Source organism: Cyprinus carpio, chromosome A8 (assembly GCF_018340385.1).
Source record: "Cyprinus carpio isolate SPL01 chromosome A8, ASM1834038v1, whole genome shotgun sequence".
NCBI classification, from domain to species: domain Eukaryota; kingdom Metazoa; phylum Chordata; class Actinopteri; order Cypriniformes; family Cyprinidae; genus Cyprinus; species Cyprinus carpio.
The window spans coordinates 21,343,363-21,362,213 of record NC_056579.1 but is presented as its reverse complement, the minus strand read 5'-3'; the positions used below and the strand labels follow the sequence as shown (position 1 = coordinate 21,362,213).

The 18,851-nt window shown below is 37.4% G+C and overlaps 1 protein-coding gene across 1 annotated transcript; it reads left to right on the top strand.

Annotated features, from left to right (window-relative positions):
• Window positions 1–202: 202 nt before the first annotated feature.
• On the top strand, window positions 203–16,255 carry LOC109090903 (stanniocalcin-like). Its single transcript, XM_019104728.2, has 4 exons — window positions 203–1,203; window positions 9,926–10,068; window positions 10,589–10,800; window positions 12,048–16,255. Exons 1-4 carry the CDS (start codon window positions 1,089–1,091, stop codon window positions 12,328–12,330), a joined length of 753 nt encoding a protein of 250 aa, XP_018960273.1. The 5' UTR covers window positions 203–1,088; the 3' UTR covers window positions 12,331–16,255.
• The last annotated feature ends 2,596 nt before the right edge of the window (window positions 16,256–18,851 follow it).

Genomic DNA, 18,851 nt, shown 5'->3' with positions numbered 1-18,851 from the left:
TTCTCAAAGACATTAAAGAAAAACAAAGAACGCAATACATTTGACTAAAACGCGATCCGGTGGGAACGCTTTAGCAGACAGCTGAAATATAACACTGCAAGGATTACTGAATGAAACAAAAAGATAAAGAAAAACAAACTGTCATTTGCCAATGCCAGTAATGAGATTTAAACTTGCGTAATCAGGCTTGAGTTTATTAGAATAACAGGACTGGGGTCATATGGATGCCATGTTATTTAATGGACCGGTTAACTCGTTTAAAATGAAATAAATCGTTATGTCTTAGCTGATCTTTTTGAGTAATAGGCTACATCAGGATGTGTCAGACGCTGGTTTTTAAAGAGTTGTCAAGCAGGACAAGCTTGGAAAGCCCATCTTAAACGACCAGCAAACCATTCAAGTCATGTTTAAAACATTTTTTTTTCATAGAAAACGGTTAGCTGTGTAGCTATTTTAATAAATATTAAGCAATATGTAGTATTTAAGAATAGATAACCTGATGATTTGTTGTCTGGTTGCTGGTTTTATGGAGGTTCATGCACTATTAGCTCTCTCTTTTTTTCTTTTTTTTTTTCGTTCAGTAGGGTAAAGTTGAAGTGAAGCGCACATGAGCTCTGTTGTGACGTTATGAAGGATCAAATATGCGAGGCGCTCTTTGAAGTGGACGTGTATTTTTGTATATGACAACAGTGCGCGGATGTGAGTGTTTTCCCAATCACCCCTTCCCAAGTCAAAAGGAACAGCAAACTTTACGCCATGTGAGAAGCCAATTTAAATGCTACGGATCAATGAATGAAAGTTTGTGCTGAGGCTGTGTTAGAGCGCCTGCTGTGATGTGATTGGGCTGAGCGGCGGGCTCGTGATGCTCGGGCACATATAAAGGGCGACCTGCGCTCCTGTCATGCACGCGGCTAGAAGAAGAAATCGCTGAAGAGATCAGCCGGACAGACAGAGCCTTCATGATACTGCCCACATCACACGCATTTCGACAACGAAGTCGCCGAGAACACGCACCGTACAGCGCGCGAGACATAAAGGAAATCCTCTTTTATTGCATTCATAAAAGCCCCAGTGTCATTTAGTGAGAGATGCTGCCAAGGACCGGACTTTTGCTGCTCGCCGTGCTCATCGCCTCCGCGTATGAACTGGATCAGAACGAATCCTACTCGTCCAGGAGAGCACGCTTCTCCCACAACAGCCCTTGTAAGTAGGAAGCGTTCGGGAATAACGAACCGGTTGTGTGCTGACACGCATGCATTGGGTTCGCTTGGTGGAGGGTAGATCATATGAGAGCTGTCATCTCCTCAATGATGAGCTCTCATCCAATGCATCTATTGACCGGCTCTGTGACACATGCATTAGTGAATATCTTGTTCATCCTCTGACCTGCAAATGAGGGACTCATCTTAGTTCGCGATGAGCTTCTTTTGATGCATTGAGCGCGATGAATGGATGTGAATGATGATTCCGCCGCGGCTTTCAGCCTCAAAAGCAGGACTTTCTGTTTGGGAGAAAATGCTAGAGTAAAAACCCGTTCACTGGTTACCTTACCACATACCGTAAAAATAGTATTGGATATTTTAAAGACAATACTTTTAATGTAAAATAAATTAAAATACATTATAAGTAAATTACCTTAAAATTGAATAGAAAATGTATATTTAACAAGGCACCACATACATTTTTAAATACACGTTTCTTGTAAGTAAAAAAAACAAGGCAATGCAACACAATTATGCATATTACACATCAGTACACTGAAAGAAATGGTGTAGAATAAATTTTCTCAGAAATTGATAGAAAATTGTATATTTAATGACAAAGAATGGAAAATAGCATTAAATTAAACATGAAAATTTAAAGGTTTTTTTGAAGACCTAATCTTTATGTACAACTTCGAATATATATATGTGTATAAAGTATGAACCATCTTAAAATTTACATTAGAAAGCGTATATTTTATGGTACAAAATATGAATCATCTCTTAATTTATTGAGAATTGTTCCCAAGATTCCCTGTGCAAATCATCACATTTATTTAGATTTTCCAGTCCTTTAATTGGATTGATCGAACAAGATACTAAGAGTTCTGATATTTCATATAACAGCACTGGGGCACTTCACTGTTTGTACTGCGCTATTTGTCTGTTTTGCTGAGTGGATTGCAACATACAAAGCTTTATGCTTTGGCTTCTTTTGTAACATAACTGGCCAAATTCAATATGAAATTTGAATAATAGCTTCTTCCTGTATACTGAATATCAGTATGGCTTTGTCACAGGAAATCACAATCATGCTGATATTCACTAATATAGCATTCTTGCTTGTGTGATATTTGGATCATTTAGTGTGTTACTCAGTAACTGGTGTTTTACATTTGTGTGGGTGACAATGTTATTAGTAGCTAGAGTTGCCAATTTTTATGGATTTAAGACAACATGTTGTCTTCCATAATGTTATTACCACATTTTACAGTAACATACAGATTCCAATAGCTTAAATATATTGGTATATTGACATTATTTAATAATATATCATTAATAAAATATAGTTTTTTTACACTCTAGATAGATATGTTTTGACAACCACATCTGTCAAGTTACTGTAAAAACTTATGCAAAAGGTTTTTATTTATTTATTTTTTTATTATTGATTTTTCTATCATACTGTATTTTTAGTTCTGGCATCATATTACTCCATATTAGGAGTCCTAATATGATGAAAACCAAACAAGAGTGAAATCCAAAAAGTGACAAGGTTAAACTCTCTTATACCCAGCAGAAATGTTTTAAATCATTTCCACATACATTCAAATCAGTACAGTACTTTCTTTCTAAATATCTAAAAAGCATTGTTCCATTCCTGATAGGTTAATAATTATCTGTGAAAGAGTTTGAGGTAGATCCAGTGAGTGGTTTGTAAATAAAAGGCTTTCTCCAGTGAGGTCATACAATCATGCTTCAAGATCCAGCTCTCATCACATACACCTGAGCCAGCTAACAGAGGTCTTCAGGTTCATTTGAAAATGACAGGTTATACAGGTAGAGAACTGGAGGATGGGCAGCTCGCTTACACTAACTTTTAATGGACTAAGCACAATGGATGCTTTACATGACATTGTGTGCAACTGAAAGGAACCAAAACTATTAAAGATAGTTTTAATTTATTGTTCTTATCTACTGCACATTATATTGAAACTGAAGATCTGGTGTCAGCGTTACAAAAGGTTCTCGCATTGTCTTGAATGAAGTAAGTAGTTAATATGCTGCAGAGAAAAGCTTGTCCAAGTGTCAAAAAGTGGACCTGTGTGTGGTGTGGGACACTCAGTTCTGTTCTGTCTCTGGTCGGGAAACCTTTGTCAAACTCCACTTGGTATTTGCATAACTTCCTGTTGTATTTAGTTGTCAGGGAGACATGTACTGACTCAGTGCTTTTGAGACAAAGAGACAGTGGTGCACTAATAATTCCAAAAGAGCTAACTGAACAGTATAGACTTTACAAAACAAAAGGGTTTTTTTTTATCCTAAAAAGTCCATTCTTTGCATTTCAAAATGAGAAGCTGCATAAAACAAATTATTATATATTTTATAGAGTTCATTCCTTTACAACTGGACTTTATCTCTCTTTTTCTGAAGGCGTTTCGGGTGTCATCAGTTGTAAGTTGGTGATAGGGTTACCATGCGTCCTCTTTTTCCTGAACATGTCCTGGCCAGGATTTTTAAATTGCCTATATATATCCAGGTTTTAGTTTTGTAGTCAAAGTTGACCTATAGTGTGCAGGCATTATACATAACTGATCAGTCATCACGTGCAAGAAAACGGGATCTACAGAGAACCGTCAAAGCAATGCAGATACATGTACTGTACATAGCCTATAATGTGTGAGGACTGTAGAGCATGTCAATAGGAAATCAAAGCCAAAACCCAGACATTTAGAAGTCCCGACCAGGACATGTGCAAAACAAAAGAGGACACCCTAGTTCAAGGAACAGTTCATCCAAAAATTAAAATTCTGTCATCATTTATTCGCCCTTAAGTGTTTCCAAACCTGTATGAGTTTCTTTCTTCTCTTGAACATAACAGAAGAATGTGGGTATCCAAAGAGTTTCTTGTTAACTTCCATAGTATTCTTTTCCATTCTATGAAAGTAAATGAGGACCAGCAACTGTTTTCAAAAAAAAATACTCCAAAAAAACATATTTTATGTTTAGCAGAAGAAAGAAGCTCATACAGGTTTGGAACAACTTGAGGATGAGTGATTGATGACAGAATTTTCAGTTTTGGATTAATATTCTTTATGTGATAAAACCACAGATGAGATCTTTAGTTAATGAAAAAGTCCAGTAGTAAATGAATGAACTCTGCCTGACATATTAAGACAATTGGAGTGTCGTCTCCAAATCTGCGAGGTCTAGCTGAGTCATGCATTACAGTCTGGTGTGAAACACTGACACTCAAGGGCCACAGGTTCAAGTCGGGGTCACGCACTCCTCAAGTTGAAATCTGAACAGGTAGCTATGTAAGTGTAGAAAATGAATTATTCATTCCAACAATTCATCCTATTAGTCTTTTGTGGAAAAGTGTAATATCACCTGTCGAGAACCGTATATAGGGTCTCTGATAACTTACCCATTTAAGGTTTTACAGCACTTGATGATACACGAGAGAGTAAGAGAGAAAGCAAACACAAGCCTGTGCATTGTCTATTGATGTGTTTTCTTGAATCTCAAATGAATCCTGACCTGTCAGGGCCCATCGCAGTACCCTCAAAATTATTAGAGTCAGCCGGCAAAGCTGTATTCATGTTTCATTAGTCACAGTACATCTAATCATCGTGCCTGTTTTCCCACTGCAATATAATAAGTGGTCTATGAAAGCATCAAATGCAATATCAAGCCCATATTTTAAGTATCTTCTGTGCAGTGTAAGTGAAGGGGCAACGCCTGAACTGTGGCCCAACTCATCCATAACTCTATTTTCCCTTGTAAGGTTACTGATGATGACTAGGGGGTGTCCAGTGATACAAAAAAAGGCCTGTGACACACTTTCCCTCTTATAACGCCATAAGAGCAGCAAAATCAGAGTAATTTCATTTGTTTTTGACGTGGCAGCGCTGGAGTCCGAGTGTTTTCCCTGAAAGCCACAGTGTGATTTGGCTTCATCATACATTCAATTAAAAATAGCATTGAAGAGACACAAAAGTACACTTTTGCATACTTTTAAAAAGAGAACTTATTACAGAAATAATATAGTTTAAAATAATACACTTAAGTGCAAATTTAATGTAATGACACTTTTGCATTATTACATTTCATTTGGAATTAAATAAAAATTTATCATCGTTTATATTTAATGCAGTTAGCTGCACTTTAGAGTGCCTTTTGACCCACTTAAGTAGGACTTAAGTACATCTTTATTTCATATTTTTTCTATTGTCTTTTAAATATGTTTAAATACGCTGTTAACTAAACTATACTTTAATGTCATTTCTTTCGAAACTTGAATGTTATGAAATTAAATGTATTTGTAATTACACGTTTGCAATGGTGATAAATTAACGTTTGTAAATAAAATACTGAATAACACACTACATTTGAAATTATAATTTGAAATGCTTTAGTATGTTAGTCAGCACATCATAATAAGCGTACTTCTGTAAAGCACCACACAAGATTATTAAACATAATAATTTAAAATGTACTTTAAAGTAAAACTTCTAATTTGATGACTTCTAGTGTATTCACAAGGAAAACTGTTCCACTGATAAAAGAGGCCAGTCATGCAAACATTTCACATCATTTGTCCCGAGGCTAACAGCGAGTGTAGGAAAGGGATACATTTGTATTTGGTATTAAAATGAATTTTTATGACTCTTTCATAGCTCTAATATAATAAAGATATAATAGAGTTCTCAGTTGCTTTTCGTTAATGTACCAACTTTGTCTTGGATGCTTATTCTTAAATTAGAAGACTGAAAATAGAAACAATAACAATATTAATTTGGATAGCACAACTCATTTATTCTTGGAAGAATTTGAGACACCTGAGTTCGTATTGAGATCTCTGACTTTAGATTTTTGGTATCATGGCAAAGCTGAGCACAGTTTGAGATACTGTTGAGAACTTTAGAGGAGACATGTGGGATCCATGCTGGGAGAAAAACCTTAAACCAGCCTAAGCTTGTCTGCTGGCCTTAGTTGGTCTCCCAGACTGGTGTGTTGGCTGCTTTTAGACGGTTTTGGGCTTTTTTCTAGCTGGTTGGACTCAGAGAACAAATGGACACCCAGTTAACCCAGCTAAACCCCAGCTTGACCAGGTTGGAAGAGCATTATAAACTAGACCATCTTTCTTGCTGTCACAAAAATAATTTTGACTCTTCCCTGCCAATTATTTATTTTTATTATGTTTTTATAATATTCATATTTATTAATATTGGTTCTTCTTAATGTTATTTTTATAATAAATAATTATTTTTATTTATTATTGAAATACTAAATTAAAATATAATCAAAATATTACAAAATTTGCTCCCCATAACCATGTAAATCTTGGTTATGAGGAGCCACTCACAATGGAAATAAATAAGCCCAGAAATGTGTGTCTTATATAATAATAAAATGCACTTTCATTGATTCTTCCCTTAAAATGTGCTTTATTTAAGCAGGAAAACACAAAATAAGTGATTTTTCACAAAATCATGCTAAATAACATACTGTTTTCATCTTGTGGCTAACTTAATGTCTACAGATTGGCCCTGTTCATTCCATTTAAAGATTCTTACTGTAACCCTGATTTATGCTTTTTATTAAGGTAATCATGGACAAGTTGGATATTATATTTTGTGGTAATTGACATTATGCCAATGATGCCTGTCAATAGAGTTTAACTTTTATTGAACCCAGAATTTTCCATTAATGTGCTCAATGAGCAAATGGCCTTAACAGAATGTGCATCTGAGATCTTGCCCTAACCTGCTCCTATGGACAATAGACATATTCACTGCATGACATTTGGGGGGTTTCTGGTTATTTCAGAAGTCTGCCTTTTGCCAACATCATTGACACAGCAACACACAAGCTATTTTCATTCAGATACAGTAAAGTGAGTGTGTAGCAACACCAGCCTTTCTCTCTCTCACATCCACACACACATACCCTTGAGGTTCTTTCTTGGCGTGGCGTGGGATCCTGGCCCTGCAGGCTACGAGTTTGTGCGGCAAAGCGTTTATAGTCTTTGGCGCGGAACTGTTGGAGGTGGTGGTTTTGGCCTTCTTTCTCGCCCCGCTGAACGTTATTGTCTTGTCACATGTAAGGGTAATGGAAACAATGAGTCTTGTGCCAAAAGAGACAGTCAGCAGAACCCAATACATCGTGGCACACATGCTTAGGGCACCCTCTCTCTCACTCCCTGACTATGGGGGCAAACACAGGGCACTGAATGCCCAGACACCACAAGAACCCCACAAGGCCTGCTGTGGATATTCTTTATTTATTGGGTCACAGTTCCAAGAACAGAAAAATGGCTGGAATACCCATAAAATTTATGGCAGAGAGTGGAGTGGAGTAATGACACCACTGCTTGGCTCAGTTGCCATATATTTCATAGTGTCAAGTGGCTAGTCAGGCTTGTTGTTAATTGTCATTTTAAGTCGAAATTTGGCTTGCTATCAAAACTGAATGGAAATTGGAAACTCACACCAAGCCACACATAAAATCCTAGTATTTGTCTAGCATTTGTACTATAGTTCCCCCCAGACCGCGTGGTATTTAAACATCCCGTGGGTTGGGAGGTGATAATGAGAATGTGTCCCCTACTAAATGATCCCGTGTTCACTTGTAAGCAAGGTGAGGAATTAATTATCTTACCTAAATGGTTTCACAAGTTCATTGCAGCTACACACAATGTGTTTCTCCTTAAATCATTTCCCATAAGAATATGTTCCAGCATTAACTGCCTGTTCCTCACACTGGGAGTCCAGACTGTCTCCAAAGACTGTTCCCTCAACAACCCTCAGTGGCTTTTCTCCAGGTCTCTCTTCTTTGAGAAAGTACAAACTGAACTGTCCATGTATTAGAAGGAACTTAGTTTGTTTCAATGACTGAGCAGATAATCCCATGGATGGATGGATGGATGGGTGGGTGTATGGGTGTATGGATGGATGGGTGGGTGGATGGGTGGTTTGGTGGGTTTATGGATGGATGGATGGTTGGTTGGAAGGATAGGTGGATAGATGGATGGATGGGTGGGTGGATGGATGGATGAATGGGTGAATGGGTGGGTGGATGGATGAATGGGTGGATGGATGGGTGAAAGGATGGATTAATGACCGAGAAATATTGCAGAATCTGAAATATTTTATGTCAAGATTTATCAAGCATGGGGAAAACAAATGGAACAACAGTCCTCAGAAATGTTTAATTTTAATTAGTTTGCTCAAGCATGTTGCAGAATAACATACTTATACCTTTGTGCTTTTGTCCAATATATATATATATATATATATATATATATATATATATATATATATATATATATATATATATATAGTGTGTGTGTGTGTGTGCACATTAGTGTGTATATATATATATATATATATATATATACACACACACATTTACTGGCCACTTTATTAGGTACACCTTGCTAGTACCGGGTTGGACCCACTTTTGCCTTCAGAACTGCCTTAATTGTTTGTGGCATAGATTCAACAAGGTGTTGGAAACGTTCCTCAGAGATTTCGGTCCATATTGACAGGATAGCATCATGCAGATGCTGCAGATTTGTCGGCTGCATATCCATGATGCGAATCTCCCGTTCCACCACATCCCAAAGCTGCTCTATTGGATAAATATCTGTGACTGTGGAGGCCATTTGAGTAAAGATAACTCATTGTGATGTTCAAGAAACCAGTCTGAGATGATTTGAGCTTTGTGATAGGGTGCATTATCCTGCTGGAAGTAACCTTTAGAAGATGGGTACACTGTAGTCATAAAGGGATGGACATGGGCAGCAACAATACTCAGGTAGGCTGTGGCATTTAAATGATGCTCAATTGGTACTAAATCTCATAAAGTGTGCCAAGAAAATATCCCTCACACCGTTACACCACCACCAGCAGCCTGAACCGTTGAGACAAGGCAGGATGGATCCATGCTTTCATGTTCTTTACGCCAAATTCTGACCCTACCATCTGAATGTAGTGGCAGAAATTGAGACTCATCAGATCAGGCAACATTTTTCCAGTCTTCTATTGTCCAATATTGCTGAGTCAATTTTAACCTCAGCCTCCTTTTCCTATCCGAAGTTGACAATAACATCAAAACGTGTGGTCTTCTGCTGCTGTAGCCCATCTGCTTCAGGGCTCGACGTGTTGTGCGTTCAGACATGGTATTCTGCATACATTGGTTGTAACGAGTGGTTACTGTTGCCTTTCTATCATCTCTAACCAGTTTGCCCATTCTCCTCTGACCTCTGACATCAACAAGGCATTTTTGTCCACACAACTGCTGCTCACTGGATATTTTCTCTATTTCAGACCATTCTAGAGATGGTTGCGCGTGAAAATCCCAGTAGATCAGCAGTTTTTGAAATACTCAGACCAGCCCGTCTGGCACCAACAACCAGTCCACACTCAAAGTCACTTAAATCCTCTTTCTTCCCCATTCTGATGCTCAGTTTGAACTTCAGCAAGTCATCTTCACCACGTCTAGATGCCTAAATGCATTGCTGCCATGTGATTGGCTGATTAGCAATTTGTGTTACCAAGCAATTGAACAGGGGTACCTAATAAAGTGGCCGCTGAGTGTATTTGGTTTGGATGTATGGTTTTAACCACTGAAAATAAAAAAGAAGAAATGTGCTTAAGACTGCTCTCTAGATTCTGCTAATGTTCTTGTCAAATCTAATGGTGATTTTGTTTTTGCAGCGGATGTGGCGCGTTGCTTGAACAGTGCGCTCCAGGTGGGCTGCGGTGCCTTTGCCTGTCTTGAAAACTCAACGTGTGACACAGATGGCATGCACGATATCTGCAAGTCCTTTCTCTACAGTGCTGCTAAATTCGACACTCAGGTATGTACGTTTGCATACAATTCCAGCTAAAGAACAATAAAGATATATCAGTTCATTGATGGATACACAATATCCTATTGAAGTCAAAGGCGCCTTTTCAGCAGACAGGAAGAAGCTAAGAAGAAACGGGATTGGATGAATCCTGTCAAATGAATGGGGCTGAAGTCCACTGAGATCTGAAAGGCCTGATGGGAGCTATTCTTTTCAAAAGTTCTTATTACAGAGTGATTCATAAATGCTTTCTTAATTGATGGCCTTATATAGACTTACACTGTGTCATAATAATTGTTGGTTTAGTGAGTTGACCACCAATTTTCCCTCCAACAAAGATCTTATTACCAAGTTTATACACTGAAAATTGATTCAAACGAATCGTTACAGAGAACTGGTTCAAATGAATGATTTGTTTGAGAATCATTACTAAGGTTCTGCTTATTAAAAACCATTCCAGTTTCATGAGGTGGACTGAAGTTACAGTTCAGGCATGTGCTTGACGCAGGGTTTCTTGTTGATTTTGCAGGGTAAGGCTTTTGTGAAAGAAAGCTTGAAGTGCATTGCCAATGGCATCACTTCCAAGATCTTTCTTACAGTCAGGCGGTGTTCCACCTTCCAGAGGATGATCTTGGAGGTTCAAGAGGAGTGTTACAGCAAGCTGGACATTTGTACAGTGGCCAAATCAAACCCAGAAGCCATTGCAGAGGTGGCTCAGCTACCCAGCCACTTCCCCAACAGGTAAGACTCCTGAACAGGATAAAAAAAGATTTCATCTTATGGTTTACACAAAAACAGAAAAAGGGTTGACCATACTGTCATGCTAGATTTGGAAATTAAAGCATCAGTTAGGTAGATTCCCTTATGAAAAAGAAGTGTGCATAATTGTATTGATTTAATTTGATTAAATATGAACTTATAGTGCACTTCAAATCTTAAAAGTATATTTTAAAAAACTACACTTGCAGATAATATAATATTACTGAAATAAAAGGCTACTTAAGTGTATAAAGACTAAGTACATTACCAAGACTATGTTTCTTAACTCAACTGAAGTACATTTTTAAAAAGAGCACTTTTTAATAACCTCTAAAGGTTTTACTTTAAATTAGATTTAAAATCATTATTAATAATCAATTGTCATGCTTTTAAAAAGTACACTTATTTTGATTTACTATACTAAAGCACATGTAAAGTACTTGATTATAATTTTAACTGTAGTGTGTAATTTGATATTACGTTTAAAGTGAATATATTTTAAATGTCCTAAATTGACACAAAATTACATAAAAGTTTCAAAAGAAATTACATTGAAGTATATTTTAGTTACCATAAATTCCTGTCAGTACAATTAGCAGTACATTTTAATCATATTTTAAAAAACAATGGAATAATTATGAAATTGCATATAAAGATGCACTTAAGTCCTGCTTACAGTGAGTCAAAAACACTCTGAAGTTCATCTAATTGCATTTTATTTACATTTAATGTGATACATGTTTGCAAAACTGTTAGACGCATTATATTGTGTGTCATTAAGCAGCATTTAGCTAAATGGTGAAAACACAACATTGTTTTTGCATTGACATAATTCACATTTTAACTTCAGAATACCCACTTCAGTCTATGCAAATTTTGAGCACGTGTATGTGCATTTCCATTCAGATGTTCCTAAGTACACATTCAAAATTTCCATAAAAGTAGAAGAAACAGTGGAAACTCGGCAAGTGTTTAAGTAGATAATACATCTTAATCCTTATGTCATGAGCTTGCTAGAAACCAAATTGTTGACTTATTTTGTGGCAGAAACCAATACTTTAAAAAATAATCACCTGTGAAGCATTCAAAAAATATAAATGGTTTTAACACGTTCTTTCGCTTTAAATTCGCTGAGCATTAGCAGCGCTATCTGTAGCTTTCTAATGCTGCTTAACCCGCTAATTTGTTGAGGCACTGGCTCAGTGTGAGTTTTCTCTGTCTCGCCGCAGGTTTTATGGGAAACTACTGCAGAGTTTGATGGAGTGTGACGATGAGACGGTGGACCTGGTGAGGGCAAATCTGTTGACCCGATTAGGCCCCGAGATCTCCATGCTCTTCCAACTACTGCAGAACAAGCCGTGTCCGTCTGCTGCAGTACCTACTGGAATGGAGACTCGTGGTGGGTGGCGGTGGTCTGTCAGTCCCCATGGATACAAGATCCAGCCAAATCTACGCAACAGAGATGCCTCAAATCTCTTTGGCAAGAAACGCAACATTGGTGACAGCTCTTAACTTCAAACCAATTTGCCAGTCCAAACTTAACCATCGTGCACACATATACAAACGCAAAGTGAAAACACACACACACACACAAACACACATTAAAGCAAGACAAAACAGTGGTTTATTTTCCGAGGCTATACAGGGACACATTCCTTCTCAACTGGAAAAAGGCATGCATCAGTGCGAAAACATCTCGAATGTCCAATTCTATGTTTATCAATTCATATTCGACGGGTTTTACACATTTAAGGGGAAATTGGCCTGGTTTACAGACTGATCCGCGTGTAGGTCAAGTCAAAGTCATCATGAAATCCAGCAGGAGTCATCCAGGCCATTATGTAAAGAGCTCTTAGACTTATTTCCATGAGAATATCTCTAGAAACGAAAGGAAAATACTATCAAGAAAAAAAAAATCAATAGCCATTTATATATGAAATATATAATACAGCAAAGAAAATGTATGTGTATATAAACTGAATCTAGCGTTGATGTGAAATAGTTGGCATGTGTTATAGAAATAAGAGTGTACTATTTATTTATTAACAGATATTTTACTACTACTTAAGCTGTAAATCTCAAATTGCCACTAGCCTTTGTGTGAAACTCTCCCATTTGGCGAGAGCTATATCTTTAAAAATCGATGTGCAGGAATTCATTAAAATACCAAAAAACTCAAGTTCAAATGCCGTAAATCATAAGAATCGAGTGCAGCAACAGTAGATGTCATCGATCCACACTGTACGACCAAACAATATTTATGAAACGAGTTAGAGATGCACAGGAAGGGACAGATAACTTCTCTTCGCACTCCTTCAGCTTCTTTCTGTAGACCTACAGGAGCTTTTTTTTCACTGTTCGCAAACTCTTGGATCGCCTCTCTATTTATTATCTGTTCAAATAGTACAGTACAAATAAACTCAGAGAGGAAATTCAATTCTAAGCCCTGAGTGCATTGTTAGCGCTACATCTAAACACATATTTTGGCCAACCTATTGGACAGATGAACAAATTACTCCCTGGTGAATATGACATGCAGAAGTGAGCTCAAGCGCGCTGTTCTCAGCGTTGCTGAGAGAAAAAAAAAGTGAGAGAAAATAAGAAATAACCTAAATGTCTATTTAAAAATATATTCATTGAATTATTAATATTTATTTTCTTACTATATTATTTAAATTGTTATTTTATTACATTTCTGTAGGCAATATTAGTTAATTCAGCAAGCATTGGTTAACCAATATAGTGCTTTTTGATTGCTTAGGCATCCGTTTTTGGGAGCTATTTGAAATTTATTTAATCTATCACTTATTTAGTCATTCTGTATAAGACCCATGTAATGACTCTGTGCTGGTCATGGGGGAACACGCTGGTCATATGATATATGGGACCACTATAATGCAAACTTTGTCAAAAGTTTATTGAGCATTGCCACATGCTGTGTATACATTCAGGGTTTATGAGCTATATAGAGTATATATTGTTAGCTTTAACAGAGTAATTGACATCCAGTATTTCATAGCGCTGTCGTTAATAAGGAGGGCGATGCGGTTCAGCCGTCGTACGGTTAGAGCGAGCGGTTAATTTGGGGCAGTCACTGCAAAGTGTTTTCCCGAGCCATTCTCGACACTATGCAATATACAACGTTTCCGAAAGGCCTATTGTTTACCCAGGGTGAATGGGGAAGAGCTCTTTGTAAGTGCTGCTTGGGGAAGTTCAGATTAGCAAAGACTGGAGGGCAGTGTTTGGCTTGGGAATGACTGAGGACCGAGGGCCAAATCCAATCAAACTACCGCAAAACCACTTTTTGACTATTCCCGTCCAAAAATAAATTCCATAGCAAAGAAGCCGTTTCACCACTGAGTGATTTAACCATTCAAGTGACCAATCTGCATTGCTTAATATGACCTGACTTGTTTGAAAAACACAGGCTAACCGTTAAATGGCTTGCTTTATGGTGAACTTACACTGGCGCCGTATTGGGAGTGTGGTGATAATACAGCAGTTTGATTGAATTGGACCCAAAGCGAAATGAGAGAGCAGAACCGGAGAGGGCAGAATGACTGTTTTTTCTTAAACCAAATGATCTGCAAATCTAAAAGTAATTCACCAAACTATGCAATAATCGCTAGAAAGGTTGCGAACTAACATCCATGCGATCAAGCCCTAAGCGGAAATGGGGCTGTTTAAGTTTTGAGACTAAGCAGCAGTAGCGTTTTTCTTCTCCCATATGAAATCAAATCCCACTCGCCAATAATCCTTTGTTTTTTTTTTCCCCGGATTTCTTTATTTCTCGTTCCTTTTTCTGGCCAAACTGGTTAATTCTCTTTATGTGTATTTATAATAGTATATGCACTTTCCGTCTCATAGGACCACTAGTAAAAGGGCATTGAAGCATAGTCAGATTCTGCTCAGAAACACCAGAATAGCTGCTGTGTTCTTGTTGAACAGGCAAGGACGCAGTGACAAAGTGAGGATTTTTTCTTTGTTCGTTTTTGTTTGGGAAATACGGTATGATACCGCAATCTAGTAAACACCAAGGAAGTAATTCTACCAAACAAAGCTGCTAAACTGATTTCCAACCCCACTGTGTTCGTTAAAGCTATTTTTCCATTGAAATCCCATCAGTTTGTCCGATATTAGCTGTGTGTGCATCATGCCAAACATTTTCAAACTAAATAACCAGTGACTCGATTATGCATTACCATTTTCATGGTATCTCAGCAACAAGGTGTCCATACCATCTCCAGAGAAACAGCAGCGAGTGCAGACATTTTTTTTTCAGCCCAGCTCAAAGACATTTGATGTTTAATAAGATGCTGGTGAACTACTCTTAAGTAGCATTAAAGTTGCAATGCTGTTTGGAAGGTTTGGCCACTCTTGTCCTGATCACATCTTTTCTTCCGTTACTGAATCAAAGGGTATTGTGTACATTTAAATGTAAATGTATGTTATGTTGTTAAATTATTACAATGCATTTGTTAGACTGCTGTGGATATAAGGCTTTTTTTTCTCATTCGAAGCCTGTCATGTAGCTCAACATTTTATTCATATTGTGATTCAGAGAATTTTCAAAAACATAATGGATTTTGTAAACTTCAGAGAATGTATATTTTATCAAATGTCTGTATTTGGTGCAAAGGGGTGCCTACGGCGCTGAAAGTTTAGTGCAGCCCTCTGGTCATTTGAACTTGAATAGCATTGTGTCCTTATCACGATTTATGGTGGATTAGTGGAGATTGGAGACTGACCCTTCTTGTTGCCAAATTTAAAGTTTATGTAACCACTGCCTCAAGGAAACTTTGAACGTTATTTGCCTGCGTTACAGAAATAGTGTAGAATGTAGAGTGAGAATGATTGGAAAACGAGGTTCTGTGAGATCAAATTGTCCCAATCAGACATGTTTCAGGCTAGGTTAGTGCTTAGTTGATATTGTCATTTTACATCATAACCAGAAAGATCAGGATGCACTACAATAGAAGTGATCTGTTCATACAGGCCCTTCATTGTTTCTGATTCACCAAAAACTGGTGATTTCTCCTCTTTGATCCAGGGCCCGGAGGACTATAGGCTACACAAGCCATTAAACTGTATGGTACTCTCTCCTCTCAAAACTTGAAACCACTTATATTGCTCATATTCCTGTTTATGTTCAAATGTTAAGATTCAATGTTGTTGTTGTTTTCTTTTAAAATGCAGTATGAAACCAAAATAGGAAAAGATTGTTTTGCAGGGCATTCCATTCAAGGCATTCTCTCTTTCTTCATCCCTAATGTTACACATGATGGAAATTTGTGATTGATTTGCACTTTATACTGAACCCATATACATATATACTTGTGAATATGTGTCGGGGTTTCTTTCTGTGCTGACAGGTCAAAGAAAATGATACAAATACATCAACTATGTGTCTTTTACTGTGTAATAAACTATGATCAGATCTGGCACATGGTATCTAATTTTGTGTTCTTATTAACCATTTCAGTGTATATTTGCTAAAGTACTAGATGATGCATGAGGTGCAGTGTGCAAGTTATCGAACACCTATTATAACCCATATATTCTAAATGGTGCAGCATTAAAAACTTGGCTTGGCTACAATGAATTCACTCAAATAATAATATTGCATAATCCTAGAACAATCTTAGAAGGGTCATTTACTGCTGGCTGATGGGGTTTTAATAAAAGTTGTCTCTCTATGCAGTAGAAACTCAACTTAATGCACGGCTCAAACAGGCTATACAGATTTAATGAAAAATAATAGTGTCCCAAATAAAGAAAATAAAGAAAAGGAGGAATCTTTTTAAAAATCTATACTAAAAATGTTGAAAAACTGAAGTTTCAGTTTAATGACTCTAAAAATGTAACCATCAAGTTAAAAGTAATACCACATTTTCCTTGCACCTTAAATACATGCACTTGTGCAACATAACTGCTTTACTGTTTTTTTGTCTAAGAAACACATGAAAGAGGATTAATTAAAAAGAATTCCATTCAACATATTGAGGATGTGCATTCTTTGCATGTTTGAATTGCATTTTATATATAAATTAAGGTATAGCTGTAACTGTAACTGTTACTTTGAATTACAAGTCAAGATCATTCTGATAGTAAACTGACATCTAATAAGGTGAATGGCTTCTGATTGTTTCCCATGTTGTCCCCAAACCTATGTTCTGTGAGTATGTAAGTTTGGTGAGTGGGTAGAAAATCTGTGATAAAGGCATATTGCTTTATTACAGCAACAAATACATATGTACAGCCATATGTGGCTTAACTGTATGGGGCTCTGAAATCAAGAGAAAAAAAAAAAAAAAAAACACAAAACTACATAAAGAACAGTTGCTTTAATAGATCCCACCTGCATTTCCCAAAAGCATCGTAAGTAGATTGTAGAAAGCATTGGCACTAATGGTCTCTACATTCTAATTCGGCTTATGATGTATTTATGCAAGAGTTTCATGTCACTGTCACATCAACATTTTGCAGAAGGCCCTTTTCTGTTCCAGCAGGCCAAAACTTATTTGCACAAGCAAGGTTCATTTAGAAATGATTTACTGCGGATGAACTTGACTGATCTGCACAAAGCCCAGATCTGAAAAGGATCTGGTGAGCTTTTCTCGGATGAGAAGAAGCTCTAAAGGGAAGCATTAATGGGTTTGGTTTAGAAATCAAATGCTCAACAAGGACATAAAGGTATAGTGTCTGTGTAGAGTAGGATAAATGGATGGACAGAGTCACGCTTTTCAGTGTTATGAAATGAGCTTCTGCTTGACACTCATAAAGATGCTTAAAATACATGCTGAATGTGACCAATCTGCAACAGGGCCCCTAGTCCCCAAACAGAGACAAGGGGTGCTCATGCCTTCAGAGATGAACTTTCTTAAACTCACTTCACAAACGAGCTGAAACTGCAAAGTGGTTTGGTTCTGTTCTCTAAAGATGCCTGAGGAAAGGAAGCGAGACGAGCTGAAGCGAGGCAGCAGCTATCTCTAGCAGTGGGGAGGGAGATAATTTCATGGTAATTTGGACGAGTCCTGAAGGGTTTTTCTCATTTTCTGCACAAGCTCACAGGAGTAGGTGATGCGGCAGGGCTCAACATTGATTCAGTCATGTTCCACTTATTTAGTCATTCACTTAACTCACTCACTTGCAAACATCCTAAGTAGATTACCATGCCAGGAGCGACAACTGTTAGCAGAGGCTCAAGCATCATGAAAGCTGCTGCATACATTTGATTCTCAGAATCCTGGATGTTCTTCCAGCTGGAATATGGTTGACTTTTAACCCCACCCAGCGCTGTCTTTCATTACACCACACTGGCAAGATATGTATTGCAGTCTTGACTGTTGGGTTCCATTGCTGAAATGAAAACTGGCATATTTCTGCTTTGGCATTCATCCATACATATCCATTGTCACATTCATATTGATGTCAAAGCCTTGAGCACCTTAACATGTGATGATTGCTAATTCTGTATTCAATAACTTACCAGGTGGCTGTCTATAGAACTGTCTATAACCACAGTAATGGTGTATTTTTAGGCCAGCCCCGAAGGCAGCATCACCTTGTCTCTTCTGGCAAAAACCTAAAAGGATTTTTCTATTGTATTTTGGATTATTGTAGAAAATAAGCTCTGTGACCAATAAAGGTTTACACTTAACATTTGTGAATTTTGAAGCTTAAATACAATCAGCAGAAGTAAAACGCTAAAGTGAGGCTATAATCAATCTACACTCTGCAGCAATCTTTATTTTTATTTTTATAGATATGTCAATATTGTGCTTTCAAACTGAATTAAAGGGGAAGAAAGACATTTTTAAAGAAGCTGAGAAGCTTTAGATGACTATGCATACATCCATCAAATTTTTATCCTCCCAATAACAGCTTTGCATCATAATTTCTGAAAGTGTAGTCCGTTTTCACTGATTTGAAGCTGCTATAGCAAGCATCGCCCTCTGTTGGTCAAAGCAAACATCACATGATTGAGACAGGAACCTGTGGCCTCTGCAGCCCTGCCTTTCTTGCAAAATTAT